This window comes from Coregonus clupeaformis, chromosome 37, assembly GCF_020615455.1.
Source record: "Coregonus clupeaformis isolate EN_2021a chromosome 37, ASM2061545v1, whole genome shotgun sequence".
Classification (NCBI taxonomy): domain Eukaryota; kingdom Metazoa; phylum Chordata; class Actinopteri; order Salmoniformes; family Salmonidae; genus Coregonus; species Coregonus clupeaformis.
This window is the reverse complement of record NC_059228.1, coordinates 10047949-10066061: the sequence shown is the minus strand read 5'-3', so window position 1 is coordinate 10066061 and position 18113 is coordinate 10047949. Positions and strand designations below refer to the sequence as shown.

Here is an 18113-nt window from a genome sequence, read left to right as displayed (position 1 = left end):
CATTTACCAACCCAAAGTGTCTAACAGAAGACTATTAGAAACAACATTTATGTACATAAGGAAATGATCTCAATGTTTTCTCTAGGAAGCAGTGGTCGAAAAAGTACCCAATTGTCCTACTTGAGTAAAAGTAAAGATACCTTAATAGAAAATGACTCAAGTAAAAGTGAAAGTCACCCAGTAAAATACTACTTGAGTAAAAGTCTAAAAGTATTTGGTTTTAAATATGCTTAAGTATAAAAAGTAAATTTAATTGCTAAAATATACTTAAGTATCAAAAGTAAAAGTAAAAGTATAAATCATTTAAAATTCCTCATATTAAGCAAGCCAGACAGGACCATTTTCTAGTTTTTTAATTTTACGGATAGCCAGCGGCACACTCCAACATAATTTACAAATGAAGCATGCATGTTTAGTGAGTCCACCAGATCAGAGGCAGTAGGGATGACCAGGGATGTTCTCTTGATAAGGACGTGAATTTGACAATTTTCTTGTCCTGCTAAGCATTCAAATTGGTTCTATGCTCGCTTCGAGGCAAGCAACACTGAAGCATGCATGAGAGCATCAGCTGTTCCGGACGACTGTGTGATCACGCTCTCCGTATCCGATGTGAGTAAGACATTTAAACAGGTCAACATTCACAAGGCGCATTACCAGGATGTGTACTCCGAGCATGCGCTGACCAACTGGCAAGTGTCTTCACTGACATTTTCAACATGTCCCTGACTGAGTCTGTAATACCAACATGTTTCAAGCAGACCACCATAGTCCCTGCCTAATGACTACAGACCCGTAGCACTCACGTCTGTAGCCATGAAGTGCTTTGAAAGGCTGGTCATGGCTCACATCAACACCATCATCCCAGAAACCCTAGACCCACTCCAATTTGCATACTGCCCCAACAGATCCACAGATTATGCAATCTCTATTGCACTCCACACTGCTCTTTTTCACCTGGACAAAAGGAACACCTACGTGAGAATGCAATTCATTGACTACAGCTCAGTGTTCAACACCATAGTGCCCTCAAAGCTCATCACTAAGCTAAGGACCCTGGGACTAAACACCTCCCTCTGCAACTGGATCCTGGACTTCCTGACGGGCCGCCCCCAGGTGGTAAGGGTAGGTAACAACACATCTGCCACGCTGATCCTCAACACGGGGGCCCCTCAGGGGTGCGTGCTCAGTCCCCTCCTGTACTCCCTGTTCACCCATGACTGCATGGCCAGGCATGATCCAACACCATCATTAAGTTTGCCGACGACACAACAGTGGTAGGCCTGATCACCGACAACAATGAAACAGCCTATAGGGAGGATGTCAGAGACCTGGCCGTGTGGTGCAAGGACAACAACCTCTCCCTCAACATGATCAAGACAAAGGAGATGATTGTGGACTACAGGAAAAGAAGGACCGAGTACGCCCCCATTCTCATCGACGGGGCTGTAGTGGAGCAGGTTGAGAGCTTCAAGTTCCTTGGTGTCCACATCACCAACAAACTATCATGGTCCAAACACACCAAGACAGTCGTGAAGAGGGCATGACAAAGCCTATTCCCCCTCAGGAGACTGAAAAGATTTGGCATGGGTCCTCAGATCCTCAAGAAGTTCAACAGCTGCACCATCGAGAGCATCTTGACTGGTTTCATCACCGCCTGGTATGGCAACTGCTCAGCCTCCGACCACAAGGCACTACAGAGGGTGGTGCGTACGGCCCAGTACATCACTGGGGCCAAGCTTCCTGCCATCCAGGACCTCTATACCAGGCGGTGTCAGAGGAAGGCCCTAAGACTCCAGCCACCCTAGTCATAGACTGTTCTCTCTGCTACCGCACGGCAAGCAGTACCGGAGCGCCAAGTCTAGGTCCATAAGACTCATGAACAGCTAATCAAATGACTACCCGGACTATTTGCTTTGTTGCTGAGACAGTCTTTTAGGATCATCCAATGTGGAATCTCACAGTATGTCATTCAGTATAATGATGCCACAGTCAGATGGTGTAACGAAGGTTTTTCACGTCATATTACATAATTTAATTTTGTCAAACTGAGGATACTATAACAATCATTACCCCTTTACAAAAAAAGCATTTTTAGACATTTTCCAGCTTTTTTCACTTTTGAATGTTAAAGTGAAGTACAAATACCATAAAAGAAATACTTAGGTAGTACTTTCAAGTATTTTTACTTAAGTACTTTACACCACTTCTAGGAAGAGGAAACTTCAATAGACGTTTGACCGTCAGTGAAAGAGACTGAGAGAGGTGACTTGAGGTAGAGAGATAGAGATGCTGTTACATTCTCAGTGGTTCTTCAAATAGTCCTCAGCCTAAGAGTGTGACACTCTGGCTCCAGGGACTCTGATTGTTGAGCCAGGGTTGTTATTTTCATTTAGGGTGTATTTCTATGTTGGGTGTCTAGGTTGTTGTTTTCTATGTTTGGTCGATGACTCCCAATCGGAGGTAACGAGTGTCAGCTGTCGGCTCGTTATCTCTGATTGGGAGCCATATTTATACTGTGTGTTTTCACCTTGGGGTTGTGGGTTTTTGTTCCAGGTTCAGTCATAGTCACTGTAGGACTTCACTATCGTCATTTGTTTGTTGTTTTCGTGGTTGCTTTTATTTAATAAAGTCATCATGTTCACTCCACGCGCTGCGTATTGGTCCGTTTCCTCAGACGATCGTGACAAAGAGTTTCCATCTTCCCTCTGCCTTGTGGATCCTGTGGGACAGGGACAGAGACAGAGAAAGGTGGCCAGTGGGAGAGCAGCCAAGCATAACAAATCAGGCTATCAGATACTCCCATCCACACTACCAATGCAATTAGGCCTGAGAATCCACAGTAAACTGACAGCCACTGACTGCTGCACACCCGGTCACGTCTGTTATCACACATCAGAACCCCCCCCACACACACACGGACAAACACACGTATGAGCGTAAAATGACGATTTTATAAAAAACTATGAATTTCTGTTGATAAAAACTTCATTTCATGTGATGTCAAAACTCCAGTCCACCCACACTAGTTGAGTCAAGTATAGTCAGCTAACTCAAACAGGGCTGTTGATCCTCTGCACTCATGTCTGTGGCCCGTGTAGCTCAGTTGGTAGAGCATGGCGCTTGCAACGCCAGGGTTGTGGGTTCGTTTCCCACGAGGGGCCAGTATGAAAAAAATGTATGCATTCACTAACTGTAAGTCGCTCTGGATAAGAGCGTCTGCTAAAATGACTAAAATGTAAATGTCTGACCTATTATCTCATCTAGTGTCTAGAACAGGGGTGTCAACTATATGGCCTGCGGGCCGGATCCGTGGGTGGTTTGAGTAAAAAAAGAATTATAACTCTATACAATGCATTCGGAAAGTATTCAGACCCCTTGACTTTTTCCACATTTTGTTACGTTACAGCCTGATTCTAAAATTAATTAAATAAAAACATTTCCTCATCAATCTACACACAATACTCCATAATGACGAAGCGAAAACTGGTTTTTAGAAATGTTAGTAAATCTATTAAAAATAAAATACCTTACCCTTTGCTATGAGACTCGAAATTGAGCTCATGTGCATCCTGTTTCCATTGATCATCCTTGAGATGTTTCTACAACTTGATTTGAGTCCACCTGTGGTAAATTCAATTGATTGGACACACACGTCTCTATATAAGGTCCCACAGTTGACAGTGCATGTCAGAGCAAAAATTGAAATATCACTCAGTACAAAAAAAACAAAAAGAGCAAAAACCAAGCCATGAGGTCGAAGGAATTGCCCGTAGAGCTCCGAGACAGCATTGTGTCGAGGCACAGATCTGGGGAAGGGTACCAAAAAATGTCTGCAGCATTGAAGGTCCTCAAGAACACAATGGCCTCCATCATTCTTAAATTGAAGAAGTTTGGAACCACCAAGACTCTTCCTTGAGCTGGCCACCCGGCCAAACTGAGCAATCGGGGGAGAAGGGCCTTGGCAGGGAGGTAACCAAGAACCTGATGGTCACTCTGACAGAGCTCCAGAGTTCCTCTGTGGAAATGGGAGAACCTTCAAGAAGGACAACCATCTCTGCAGCACTCCATCAATCAGGCCTTTATGGTAGAGTGGCCAGATGGAAGCCACTTCTCAGTAGTAGGCACATGACAGCCCGCTTGGAGTTTGCCAAAAGGCACCTAAAGGACTCTCAGACCATGAGAAACAAGATTATCTGGTCTGATGAAACCAAGATTGAACTCTTTGGCCTGAATGCCAAGCGTCACGTCTGGTGGAAACCTGGCAACATCCCTACGGTGAAGCATGGTGGTGGCAGCATCTTGCTGTGGGGATGTTTTTCAGCGGCAGGGAAGACTAGTCAGGATCGAGGGAAAGATGAACGGAGCAAAGTACAGAGAGATCCTTGATGAAAACCTGCTCCAGAGCGCTCAGGACCTCAGACTGGGGCGAAGGTTCACCTTCCAACAGGACAACGACCCTAAGAACACAGCCTAGACAACGCAGGAGTGGATTCGGGACAAGTCTCTGAATTTCCTTGAGTGGCCCAGCCAGAGCCCGGACTTGAACCCGATCCAACATCTCTGGAGAGACCTGAAAATAGCTGTGCAGTGACGCTCCCCATCCAACCTGACAGCGCTTGAGAGGATCTGCAGAAAAGAATGGGAGAAACTTCCCAAATACAGGTGTGCCAAGCTTGTAGCGTCATACCCAAGAAGACTCAAGGCTATAATCGCTGCCAAAGGTGCTTCAACAAAGTACTGAGTGATATTTCAATTTTTTACTTGTAATAAATTAGGAAACATTTCTAAAAAGCTTTGTCATTATGGGATATTGTGTGTAGATTGATGAGGGGATTATTTTTTTAAAATCAATTTTAGAATAAGGCTGTAACTTAACAAAATGTGGAAAAAGTCAAGGGGTCTGAATACTTTCCGAAGGCACTGTATATATAATTAAATGTATTTTATTTTATTTTATTTGGCGGGGGGGGGGACAAACTCAATATACTTGAAAATGACTCAAACCAAATCGAAACTGTGTAGAAATGATAATGGACCTACATTCATACAGTTTCCAGCTTGCTATTAATCACCAAAATGTAAGCTAGACAGTCAGGGAGCATCGAAAATTCTAAAAACGATGGATAGAGGACTATTTTTTGCACATTGTTACAGCTAAGACTAAGACTAACTTGGCTTGATGGGACAGCAGAGCTGCTCTTTTCTGTCCATATATATGTAGTTCTCTTGGGTGGGAGGAAGATGCAAGGATCAAGGAGGGAGGGCATGGTTAGATCAAGGCATGTCTCTGCTTAAATGTGGTTTAAAATGTGATTTTAAAGGTGCTCTAGGGCATTGGTTCCCAACCTTTTTCGGTTACTGTACCACCAACTGAATTTTGCTCTGCCCTGAAGTACCCACTCATGTGCATTATGCCAGTAGGCCTGTGGTCTCGTGAGTCTTCTCAAGTACCCCCTGTGGATAGTACCCCTAGGGGTCCTCCTAGTACCCCTGGTTGGGAACCACTGCTCTGGAGTCAAGTAGTTTCCCTGTATGTGTTCAACTAATGTGATTTCCCGATAGGATTGTATTTTTAACAAACTTTATTAGGTTAAAAGATAAAAGAGATAACTAAGAAATTAGATAAGATAATAGATGATAATAAAGTAAATAATTTTAGATGAATAGGGAGGGGTGGGGGAGACGATAAGGACCAGATTAGGGTAACGGGCGGGGATAGGTTTAGAGGATAACAACCCGTATTAGGGTAACGAGCAGGGGTAGGTTTAGAGGATAACAACCCGTATTAGGGTAACGGGCGGGGGTAGGTTTAGAGGATAACAACCCGTATTAGGATAACGAGCGGGGGTAGGTTTAGAGGATAACAACCCGTATTAGGGTAACGGGCGGGGGTAGGTTTAGAGGATAACAACCCATATTAGGGTAAGGGTGGTAAATAGGGAGTAGGGTTAGTTATATTAATTATCATACAGTTTAGTGCCAAAGGGATAAAAAGCATGTTTAAGATATTTATAGTAAGTCGTAGGCCCTAAATAAATGTAAAGTATGTAAATTAAAGATAGGTAGTAGCCTATCTAAAATAGAAGTGATGTTGGATAAATAGTGAAAACTAAATAAAATATAAAAAGAGGAAAAGATGGTCATGGAGTCAGTTATGTTTGGCTTGGTGGGGTTATGTTAGGGATTTTGACAGCGAGGAAATATAACCAATTTTCAGTGCGACCCTCTAGACCTTGTTGAAGACCTAATGCGGCCTCCTGGGGCAAAAAGAGTTTGACACCCCTGGTCTAGAATCTCTTTCCCAACATGTTTCATTGAATTGGAGATGTAATAAAATATAATAAAATGTGTTGATTCTGAAAGCTGTGGCACTACCTTTTTTGAAAACGGTCCCCACCACAAAATGTGGATCATGGAGTTTGTGTAATGTATACTATAATGAGCAGCTCTCTAAAACGGAATGCATGTCACTTCCATCTACAGCCTTACGTATCTAGGAGATCATTCCTACACTACAGACTGCTAGCTACGTCTTCTATGCCGTGCCTGTGGCAATTCCATGTCTGTGTGGACTACAATGCAGCCGCAGCCCAAGTCCAACGAGTGACGCATTGCAGGTACAAACACACCAATCAGAGATAGCTATTTCATTCAACTACGCCTTGTACTTTTTCACTGACTAGCAGAAAGTATACATGCGCAGTTAGCTAGTCCAATCTGCTACAGGCACTTTTTTGTTTAAATATGGGATATAAATTAATGTCGGGGAAATATTTACAGAGTTGAGGTAATTTTACATTTCATACGATTTTTGAATGTTAATAAATGCGTGACTGTACTAATTAAGTAAATGACGAGAAACGAAGTTGGCGGAGGGATAGCAAATGGGGGAGGAGTTAAATAACAACCGTTAAATGCACGTCAAACTGTCTGCTAGACAGTGCGTTCCGTGAGGTTGAAAGTTTAGTTACATCCTGCTGCTACAAGGTATATCGCAATGGTAAGTCAAGCAAATTCAGGTTTTTCTCCTTTGTTTCAGCATTTATCCTTCCGTCTTTTTCTCGACAAATGAGTGGTTGCTTGACATTTCTACTATGTCTTGACAGGCATGCTGTGTTTGAGTAGGCGAACCTTGTTTCCTACCCGCGTCGTAGTCGGTTACTTAAAATGTCTAATCTCTTGCAGTATTATACAAACTGTGGTAGTGACTGTACAATGTTGGTAGCTTGTTAGATCAGTTGGCTAACTGATTAGAAACCAGTTTACTGGCAATACGTAACGTTAGCTAATTTAGCAAAGATTACCGCCAATTTGTGGTTGGCTTGGCAAATTACTGTAGCTAGATAATGACGTTACTGTTAACGTTAGTCTTAGCGATGCTCTCTAGCAAGTCAGCAAAGAAACTAGAGGATTTTACCCTGTTTCCAGAATTGTTCATAGCGTGTCGGCTAACAACTACTAACCTAGCCACTCAAGGGTTGAAGTATAGATTATGCTAACGTTTATCTATGGTTGAAGGTTGCTTCTGGCATCTAGTCGTACGCTGGATGGGTAAATTAGTTAGCTACGAGCTAACTAACGCTAGCTTCATAGCTAGCAGTAGCTATATGCTTTTCTGACTGTTGGCTAATGTGACTATACATAGAACTGCAGGATAAGTTCCCAAGCTAGTTAACTGTACTTAGTAGATGGCCAGTTAATAATGGATTCCCAGAGAGCTAACGTGAAGGTTGACCTCAGTAGTCAAGTAGTCGGTTAGCTACTTCACATGTGGCCCAGTTTTAAATTCCTTCTCCTTTTCCCCCCCCAGGCTGATCAGCTAACAGAAGAGCAGATTGCCGGTAAGACAGCATTGTACTCTTCTGGCCCCTGCCCTGACACGTGGCCCACTGTGGCTCCCCCCACCTACCCTGCATTGGATTTATATTTTTGCCTTTTAAGGCTTTCGTTGGACAAGCTGGTCATAAAACACAAGAATGAATGGGCAGGCTTTAAACCCTAGTCTACAGCACTCACTCATGGAAAGCAACACACTTTGCATTTTTATGTTTTCACCTCATAAATTATCTAATCAGAAAGTGATCATAAGGTCCCATGCCTTGATCAACTGCCAGACTGCTGGCGGCAGCCTTTGACCTGGGTGTGTCCTCTCACTGTTGGATGGAATGCAGCTAGCTAGTTCACGGCAGGAATGCTAACAATCAAAGTGGGGCTATGTTCATTCAGAATCTTGAGTCTGAACACGAACCAGTGTATGCAAAGGAATTGATGTCCTTTTCTCCAGAAAAAAATTAATTGTTACCAATGCTGGTATGGAGAAACTTGAAAGCTCATAAGTGGTCTTCTGAGGGATTTCCCTGTCGTGGCTCCCCTACAGGACAGCTTAAATCATGGGGATGTCATGACTCTGTTGTTGAGTGGTGTTGAAGTCCATGTAGCTGCTTAAGTTGACATGACACCTGTTGATTTGGACTTCAGCTTTCAGAAAATGCTGACTGTTGAGGTTTATTTTATAGTGTATAGGGATGCACATTTCGGTCAATTTCTGCTGATTAACTGACCCTCATTAACTGGTCAACAAACAGCTACATTTTCCCCTAACAGTTAAATTACTTGATCAACAGAAAATACTATCAGATCTGTATATAATGTCAAGATGCTTATATTTTTGCCTTAACAATGGGAGTCGTCCCAAAGCGGGAAGGCAGGCGACAAGCTTAGGCCCAAAATAAGCTCATAGAAAGTTATTGGACTTATTTTGCGGAGTGAAACCTATCGCTTCGCCTCTCCTTCTCTGATACTGTGCATGCATACAAGGACCGGACATTTTTCATTAAGCGCTTAATTGCAGTCAAAAGGCAGTAGCCTAATAAAACGTCATTTTCAAACATTTGCCAAAATGCTATTTGTGGAAAACTGTTCTAAACAGTGCCCCTAATGCCAGCAGTTCCCTATATATAGTCTCCCGAGTGGCGCAGTGGTCTAAGGCACTGCTTTGCAGTGCTAGCTGTGCCATTAGAGATCCTGGTTCGAATCCAGGCTCTGTCGTAGCCGGCCGCGACCGGGAGACCCATGGGACGGCGCACAATTGGCAGAGCGTCGTCCAGAGTAGCGGAGGGAATGGCCGGCAGGGATGTAGCTCAGTTAGTAGAGCATGGTGTTTGCAACGCCAGGGTTGTGGGTTCGATTCCCACGGGGGGCCAGTATAAAAATAATGTATGCACTCTCTAACTGTAAGTCGCTCTGGATAAGAGCGTCTGCTAAATGACTAAAATGTAAATATGACAGATGAAAATATCTGTTACTGACTTAGAGGGGTACTCTAAAACCAACTACTATGATGGGTTACTAAGATGTAAGTTGATATGAAAACCAATAGAACAGGATAGAAATGCTGGTTAATGGCATGAGGAAGTCTTTATAAAATTGCCTCTGTTTCTATGGATGGATTTTCGCAAGGTAAGACATGCCTAATTATTTGAAGTAAAATGTTCAGGTTTCAAGCTGTTATACTGCCGCAAGCTGACGTTGCAAAATGGTGGGTAACATGCTGATAGTCAATGGTAGGCAGGCTGTAGCCTATTCATTTGAATGGGAGGTGCGCTTAATGAATTGAGAAATAAAAATGGGTAAAAAAAAATAATAATTTGATAGTGCCAACAACTTTTTACCACGTGATAGCGTTTAGTATTGTTATTTGTTGCGCAATGACTGGCCTTGCAAAGGCAGGTTTCAGTCCAGTAGCCTACAGGCGTTTTGAGGAGCTACTCTTGCGCTGTCTGCCAGCTGGTAGGCTATTCCGCTCTGTATGCTGTTCGCGTGTGGTAAATAAAATGCATGACGCCTAACAAATACACAGGTGCCAATTTAATTCCACAAAATTATGCGAATTAACCTATAGACTGATAAGCATGCCCAGTCAAATGTATTTTCTGCGGTTAATCGATTTAACCGTTAACATCCCTATTGGTGTAAGCTTTCAACGTCTAAATCCTGGTTGATGGTGTTTGCTGATGACATGCTGCTTATCTAGATGGTTTGAAAATGTGTCATTTGTAGGCAAGTGTCCCCTGAGATACTGTCTTGTACAGAGTATTTCGAAGGTTAACTGTGTTTTTCTTGTCGGGTATAGTGGAGGCAATTACGGTGTTTTTGTTTGTAGACCTGTAAGGGTTTCTTGACACTGGCAGAAGGTATATTTATTACACAGTACCCCTGCAACAAAGGATTTTCCCCTATCAAAGGACCTTCAACCGCAGGCCATGTCTTGGTATTCACGATGCTGACAAGCTGCTGCATGCCACGACTGCTCAACCAGGCTCCTGGCAAACAGCTTGTCATTCATTCTACTTCCTGCCCTGACTTTGCCCTGCTGTTCATGCTGTTTGTCCTTTTTATTTGTGTATAAACAAACGGGGCAGTTGGTGTTGGAACACCCAAACGCTTATGGTAATGCAGCTAGCTGGTTTGTCATTTGGAACTTGAGTGATGTAGTACGTTTTTGGTGTTGCTGGCATCTGAGCACAAGGAATGTGAATGGCAGGCTAGGGTTTAGGGTGGGGTGTATTGATGCAGAGCATTGTCAGTGATTTGATATTTACATTTTGTAAGGATTTATTTAGAACTTTTTTTCTGGTAATGTCCAGTTAATTGTGTAACACCTTTTTTGGGACTGTCCTTTGTGTGGTTCCTGTATCGGAGGTGTCACTTCCCCCGTTGGCAGTTCAAGAGGAAGCCCTCACTGTTTGTTTCTATCTCTCTGCAGAGTTCAAAGAGGCTTTCTCGCTCTTTGACAAGGATGGTGACGGCACCATCACCACCAAAGAGCTGGGCACTGTGATGCGCTCTCTGGGCCAGAACCCCACAGAGGCTGAGCTGCAGGACATGATCAACGAGGTGGATGCTGATGGTGAGGAGCCAGCTCTGACACAACACTTCCTCTTATGACACTACACACACTGAAGATATGCCTTAAACATTTTTCTCTTTCCAGGTAATGGAACGATAGACTTCCCGGAGTTCCTGACAATGATGGCGAGGAAGATGAAGGACACAGACAGTGAGGAGGAGATCAGAGAAGCATTCCGTGTCTTTGACAAGGTAACACTCCCATCTAGATTCATCCTGACAAAGTTTGGGTGCAGGGTAGTGCTCTTTAACTGACGTGTGCGCTGCTCTAGGATGGGAACGGTTACATCAGTGCTGCTGAGCTGCGCCATGTGATGACAAACCTTGGGGAGAAGCTGACTGATGAGGAAGTTGACGAGATGATCAGAGAAGCAGACATTGATGGAGATGGCCAGGTCAACTATGAAGGTTGGTACAAAATATTAATTAAACAGATCCAAGAACCTACAACTTTAGGACATTGGGAGAGTAACATTGCCGTATTTATTTTTCTCTCCCTTGCAGAGTTCGTACAAATGATGACGGCGAAGTGAAGGCCTTGTACAGATGTTTCTTATATAAATAACTTGCCTTTTTTTTCTGTGGAATTAATCTGTAAAATCTTAATATCCCCCTCCCTGCTGTCCAAAGGAACTGCATGTAAACTGCATAGGCTGAGTCCCCATGTCCCTTTTTTTTGCTACCATCATGTTTTGGAGTTGTACTAACGGGTGCCCGTCGCAGCCCCAGGGGTTGGAGAGCGCTTAGAATCTTCACGTCATGTCGGCTCCGTCCCGGACAAGTGACGACGTTGGCGACCTGTCAGCTGGTTGTCACTTGGCAACTATGTTGGCATGGAAATGGTGTAGAGGAGTAACTCTGCATGGACTACGGACAAAGTATATATGGAAGTCTCTCAGCATTGCACTACTGCAAAGAAAATGTTTTCAAAACTATTGTATCTTCTAGGTACACGTAAACTCTTTTTGTATCTGCTGTTCTTTACCAGAAAACAACTTTGTTTTAATCTTACTATGCTTTTTAATGTTTTACTCCTTTTTTATGGCCTTTGGCCATGCTTCAAATAATCCATTCCAAGTTGTATATTTTTGTTTTCCAATAAAATTTACAATTTACCCAGGTTTTAAAATGGTCTTTTCTCAGCCGTAATGGATTGTGGCGTTTGTAATAGTAAACTTTTTGTATCAAGGAAAGATGCTTGTTTTGATATAATAATAGAAAAATGCTATTTTTGCATATTAATTGACATGAAAGATGTTTAGCATTTACTCAAGTGACATGTAAATTTCACGAGCACTGAATATGTGCATCAGCCAATGCCTCTTAACATTCAGCTAAGCTCTGATCAAATTTGTAGTCCTTTAAAAATAAAAGGACTTAATGAGATCAAAGGATTTCGTTTTTAATGGTACTCTCCATTAGATTATCAATTTACTGTCTGGATCTTTTGCTAAACGGTTGCATTGTCTGATTATATTGGCTCGGTACCAGGCAGAAGCTGACTGCCTCGTGTCTTAATTGGCACAAGTCTTCATCACGAGTTGCCTGAATTGCAGGTAATGTCAGAACACCAAGGATGTAAATAGAACCGTGCCCATTTGTTAGGTAAATGTTGAATTTGTTAATTTGCAGAGATGCTAAGTTTGAAGATGAAATAAAGCTCTTTATTGTGGAACTCACCTGTGCTTCTTGAGCCTCTGTCACCCTGCATGGTGACTTATTGAATTTCTAACTATTAATAGTCAATCAGGAAATACCATACATCACTTTGATGCCTAGAAAGGTGGCTCTTTGCTTGCAAGGCAATAGGATTATTTACAATAACATACTTTTGATGAACCCCCATGTATTATGGCCAATGTGTGTACTTGACAAATCAAGTGCACAAACATGCATTTGACACCTGTGCATGTGTTGCTCATCAGAACTGTTTCTCACCTGCGAGGCTAGTATATGGTGAGAACAGCTCTACAAGTAATTATCAAACTTGTTTTTCCTTCTCAGTAAGGTGTTGAACGTGTGACTTTCATTATACACAGAATGTAATGAGTTATGCAAATCTGTAAAAGGTCTCGTGACAGATTTGACAATATTAAACACTGGATCGTGTGGGTTCCTTTTTTAGCAACTGTCACATGACAATAACATTGTGCCTGGTGTGAGGGCCGCCACCCTACCCAGAAGATTGGGTGGTCTTGCTGTCCGAGGCTGACGTGAGTAAAGTCTTTTACAGGTCAATACCCGCAAGGCCGCGGGCCAGTGGAGGCTCCTCGGAGGAAGGGGAGGACCATCCTCAGTGAATTACATAAAAAGTTACCCTTTTTAGATAATACTATACTAAATATATTAAAGTCACCAAATAATTGATTAAAACACACCGTTTTGCAATAAAGGTGGTCTAGCCAGAGGACAGCAAGCTTCTGTCCTCCGAGTGCATTGACTTCAATACAAAACCTAGTAGGTTCATGGTTCTCACCCCCTTCCATAGACTTACACAGTAATTATGACAACTTCAGGAGGACGTCCTCCAACCTATCAGAGCTCTTGCAGCATGAACTGAATTGTTGTCCACCTAATCAAAGGATCAGAGAATTAATCTAGTACTGAAAGCATAAATTAGCTAGCACTGCAGTGCATAAAATGTGAGTAGTTGACTCAAAGAGAAAGGCAGTAGTTGAACAGTTCTGAAGAAATTAATTTATTCCAAAATTAAAGAGAAGCGAGAGAGAGTTTGGTTGTATTTTGTTGTTGTTGTAACTTTCATTTAGCTAGTGAATGCAGCTATCTAGTTTAGCCTACTCAAACACCCTGCTCAAACAGGGATGCTGTGTTAGCTGGCTATGGCTATCCAGCGCTGGAACTCTTCCAAGTCAAGGTAAGCTTTTGGTTTTACTAATTTATTGCCACCGGGGCTGGCCGGTGTAACTGCTAAACTGCTTTCTGATTGTATACTGTACTGCATGATTGTAGCGGGTTTACTAACGCGTTAGTTCTAGTATGTTGACTGACGTGACAACAATGTAGGCTGTGTTTGACTGTCATGATATTAAGGTTTGGAAAGGTTTTTTCACTTGGTCACAGACAGCTGATGTGTTGTGCACTGAAGTCCACAATCGAAGGGAAAGGGTGAGAGGAGAGCGCACAGATAGTTGCGAATTCTATATTTAACGAGCAAAGTGATCATGCTGTTTGTAAGTGAACTGTGTTTGCGTGTGATCAGCGGTGTATTCACTCCGCCGATTCTGTAAAAAAATAATCATTAAACGGAAGCAAACGAAACGGGGATAAACATACCTGAATTTCTCCAATTGAAACTCTCATTTGCAACTGTTGGACTAAAGATTACACCCTAGATGTGGAACATTTTAGAATCATGTAGTAGCCTAAACCTATCGATGTTACATTGAGTTGGGTGAATGGAATATGAATGACAGTCATCCAATATGCTATAATAGAAATAAGGCTGTGCTCATAAAAAATAAAGAATAAATCCTCCCTCATCTTAAACGTCACCAACCGCCAATGCCGCAGGCCCCAATGGTATTCCAGGGTGCGTTCTCAGAGCATGCGCAGAACGTCTGGCAGGTATATTCACATAATTGTTTTGCCTCTCCTTGTCCCAGTCTGTAATCCCCACGTTTTAAGATAACCACCATCATTCCAGTTCCCAAGAACTCTAAGGCTTCATGTCACAATGACTGTAGCACTCACATCCATAAGTGCTTTGAGAGGCTGGTTATGGCACACAACAACTATATCATCCCAGACACCCTAAACCCACTCCAATTTGCATACCGCCCAAACAGATCCATAGACAACGCAATCTCAATTGCACTCCACACTGCCCTCACCCACCTAGATAAGAGGAATACCTATATGAGAATGCTGTTCATTGGCTACAGCTCAGCGTTCAACACCATTGTCCCCTCCAAGCTCGTCACCAAGCTTAGGACCCTGGGACTGAACACTTCCCTCTGCAACTGGATCCTGGACTTTCTGACGGGCCGACCCCAGGTGGTGAGGGTAGGCAACATCCCCTCCGGCACACTGACCCTCAACAGGGGGGCCCCACAGTGGTGTGTGTTTAGTCCCCTCCTGTACTCCCTGTTCACCCACGACTACAACACCATCATCCACATCGAAGGGGCTGCAGTGGAGCTGGTTGAGAGCTTCAAGTTCATCTGGGTCCAAATCACTAAGAACTTAAAATGGTCCACACACATGCGCAGAGTCGTGAAGTTCTACAGCTGTACCATTGAGAGCATCTTGACTGGCTGCATCACCGCTTGGTATGGCAATAGCACCGCCCTCGATCGCATGGCGCTACAGAGGGTGGTGCAGACAGCCCAGTACATCACTGGCAGTGGCGGTCAGTGCCGTTTAAGATGAGGGAGGACCTTTTTTTTTAGCATGGCCTTATTTCTATTACAGCATATTGGATGACTCTCATTCATATTCCATTCACCCAGTTCAATGTAACAGCGATAGGTTTAGGCTACTACCTGATACTCAAATTTTCCCTATACTCATCATTAGGTTGCTACAACCTAGCCTATGAATGAAAGTTTACAACGTAGGTGCACACAGGTTGAGAGACAAATTTGATGTGCGTTCTAAATGTTCCATTGCCATACTGGCTGGCAACGTTCTTATCCCTTGCTTGCTAGCTAGCCAACTACGGCTAACTTACAGTCACATCAAACAGTGCAGACAGAATAACAACAGTAGCTGCATTTGCATTTGTTTTAGCTGTTTTCTAGTGACATTTATTGATGATTCATGTGAGGAACGTTAGGGGCTAGGATGAGATAAGACTTGTATTTCTTACAGATAAGACTTGTATTTCTTACAGATACAAACACTGCCTCTTTGTTGTCTGTGAACCATTGTCTGTGAACCGTCCTTGAATGTAGGTACTTAAGGTACAGTGGAACGGTGTCTATGGGTGACGACTCTACAGGTTGTTATGATAACAACTTATGCCTGGCAACAGTGTGCAACAGTGGAGCGCCAAGGGTCTGGGACCAGCCGGTGCGCCAACGGATTGGCTGAGTAAGTCTAAACCACGCTCAGTCTCTACTCTGATTGGCCAGCAGGGAGTGGGAACTATCTCTGTCAGAGTATTTGAAGAAGAACCTGTAACAATGGATCAGTTCTCTGTCTGCCCTGCGTGGTATTTCAGTGAGCCCGTATACGAACCAACATACTTATCATACATACATTTTGCATATAATAAATTTAGCTTGGATTGAATATCTCTTGATTATGTTTTCTCTTACACCAATACCAGATTTGAATTACGCAATTTCTAACAAATCTCTCTCTCTCTCTATTTATCTCTTGCTTCTCCTTCATTTTGGAAGAAATTAATTTGTTCAAAATTGTTCAAATATTGTCTTTCTCTCTCTTTGAGTCAACTACTCACCACATGTTATACACTGCAGTGCTAGCTAGCTGCCCAGTACATCACTGGGGCCAAGCTTCCTGCCATCCAGGACCTCTATACTAGGCGGTGTCAGAGGAAGGCCCTAAAAATTATCAAAGACTCCAACCACCCAAGCCATAGACTGTTCTCTCTGCTACCGGACGGCAAGTGGTACCGGTGTATCAAGTCTGACACCAACAGGCTCCTGAACAGCTTCTATCCCCATGCCATAAGACTGCTAAATAGCTAACTAAATAGCTACACGGACTATCTGAGTTGACCTTTGTATTTTATTCTTATTTTTGCACTGTCTCTATGTAACAGTGTTGCTTCCGTCCCTCTCATCGCCCCAGTGACAACAGTCGCCCCACAAAAGCCACGGTCTACTTCAAGGTCTCAGAGCGAGTGACGTCACCAATTGAAACGCTACTAGCGCACACCGCGAACTGGCTAGCCATTTCACACCGATTACATCTATGCACACTCACAGGGCCCTACACACTATGCACACTGATACTCCAACACACATACTAACACTCACTCCATCATTTGCTCACACACACATAAAATGCACATACATTTATACTTAATCTACACACACCCACTCACATACAATCATCATATATGCTACTGCTACTCTGTTGATCATATATCTTGATACCTAGTCACCTTACCCCTATACATATCTACCTCTATCGATCCAGTATCCCTGCACATTGTAAATATGGTACTGGAACTGTCCATGTATATAGTATGCTTACTTACTTTATTGTGTTCTTATTATTTCTTATTTTTATATATTGTGTGTTTTTGTTCTACCTTGTTATTTTTTGTATTACATTGTTATTGATTACTGCATTGTTGGGGTTAGAGCTTGCAATAAAAGCATTTCACTGTACTTGTGCATGTGTCATTAAAAACATGAAACTTGGAACATGACATGAGTCTCCCTTAACAAGCAGTGTAAACATGAATTCCTGGCTACTTGGAATCATATGTTCCATGTAGCTTAGCAACAGGGCAGAACATTCTGCTACTGTTCCCACAAAGATCTTAGCAGGCTCTCCAGTCTAGATGATGTTTTTTAGTTCTGGTTCATAGTGTGTTTCACAGCACTTACACTGCATATCACTCAGCTGTATGGGAAGATAGTTTGGACTAGGCCACTAGAGACAAGTGCTCACAATAAAGGGGCCCCTTGAGTTATTCAACATGGCCATAACCCTCTTAGAAGACATCTGATACAAAAAAAAATATTTAAAAAAATAAACCTTTATTTAACTAAGCAAGTCAGTTAAGAACAAATTCTTACACCGGCCAAACCCGGACGACACTGGGCCAATTGTGCGCTTCCCTATGGGACTCCCAATCACGGCCGGTTGTGATACAGCCTGGAATCGAACCAGGGGGTCTGTAGTGACACCTCAAGCACTGAGATGCAGTGCCTTAGACCGCTGCACCACTCAGGAGCCCAATATCAAATTAGAACTACTAACTTTATTTTATGAAGGGTTTTAATACATACATGATGTGTCTATATGACCACCCAAGTTTGTTGGGTAGAAGTGTGCTATGCATCTAGTAATAGCTGCATAGCTCTCACTCTCACTGATAATCTGTGGCTGCGTTTAGACAGGCAGCACAATTCTAATCTGTTTTTCACTAATTGGTCTTTTGACCAATCACATCAGATCTTTTCACATCAGATCTTTTTCAGAGCTGATCTGATTGGTCAAAATATCAATGAGTGAAAAGAACAATCAGAATTGGTCTGCCTGTC

The 18113-nt window shown here is 42.8% G+C and overlaps 1 protein-coding gene across 1 annotated transcript; it reads left to right on the top strand.

Moving 5' to 3' along the window:
* The first annotated feature begins 6912 nt into the window (after nucleotides 1-6912).
* Nucleotides 6913-12587, top strand: calm2a (calmodulin 2a (phosphorylase kinase, delta)). The gene is made up of 6 exons (XM_041866836.2): nucleotides 6913-7000; nucleotides 7811-7841; nucleotides 10766-10909; nucleotides 10994-11100; nucleotides 11181-11316; nucleotides 11413-12587. Exons 1-6 carry the CDS (start codon nucleotides 6998-7000, stop codon nucleotides 11439-11441), a joined length of 450 nt encoding a protein of 149 aa, XP_041722770.1. The 5' UTR covers nucleotides 6913-6997; the 3' UTR covers nucleotides 11442-12587.
* Nucleotides 12588-18113: the final 5526 nt, after the last annotated feature.

Bases quoted from the DNA above. Each gene is read 5' to 3' on its own strand.
- calm2a (XM_041866836.2), top strand. The intron at 10,910-10,993 runs GTGAGGAGCCAG...TTCTCTTTCCAG, and splicing joins CAACGAGGTGGATGCTGATG to GTAATGGAACGATAGACTTC. The intron at 11,101-11,180 runs GTAACACTCCCA...GCGCTGCTCTAG, and splicing joins CATTCCGTGTCTTTGACAAG to GATGGGAACGGTTACATCAG.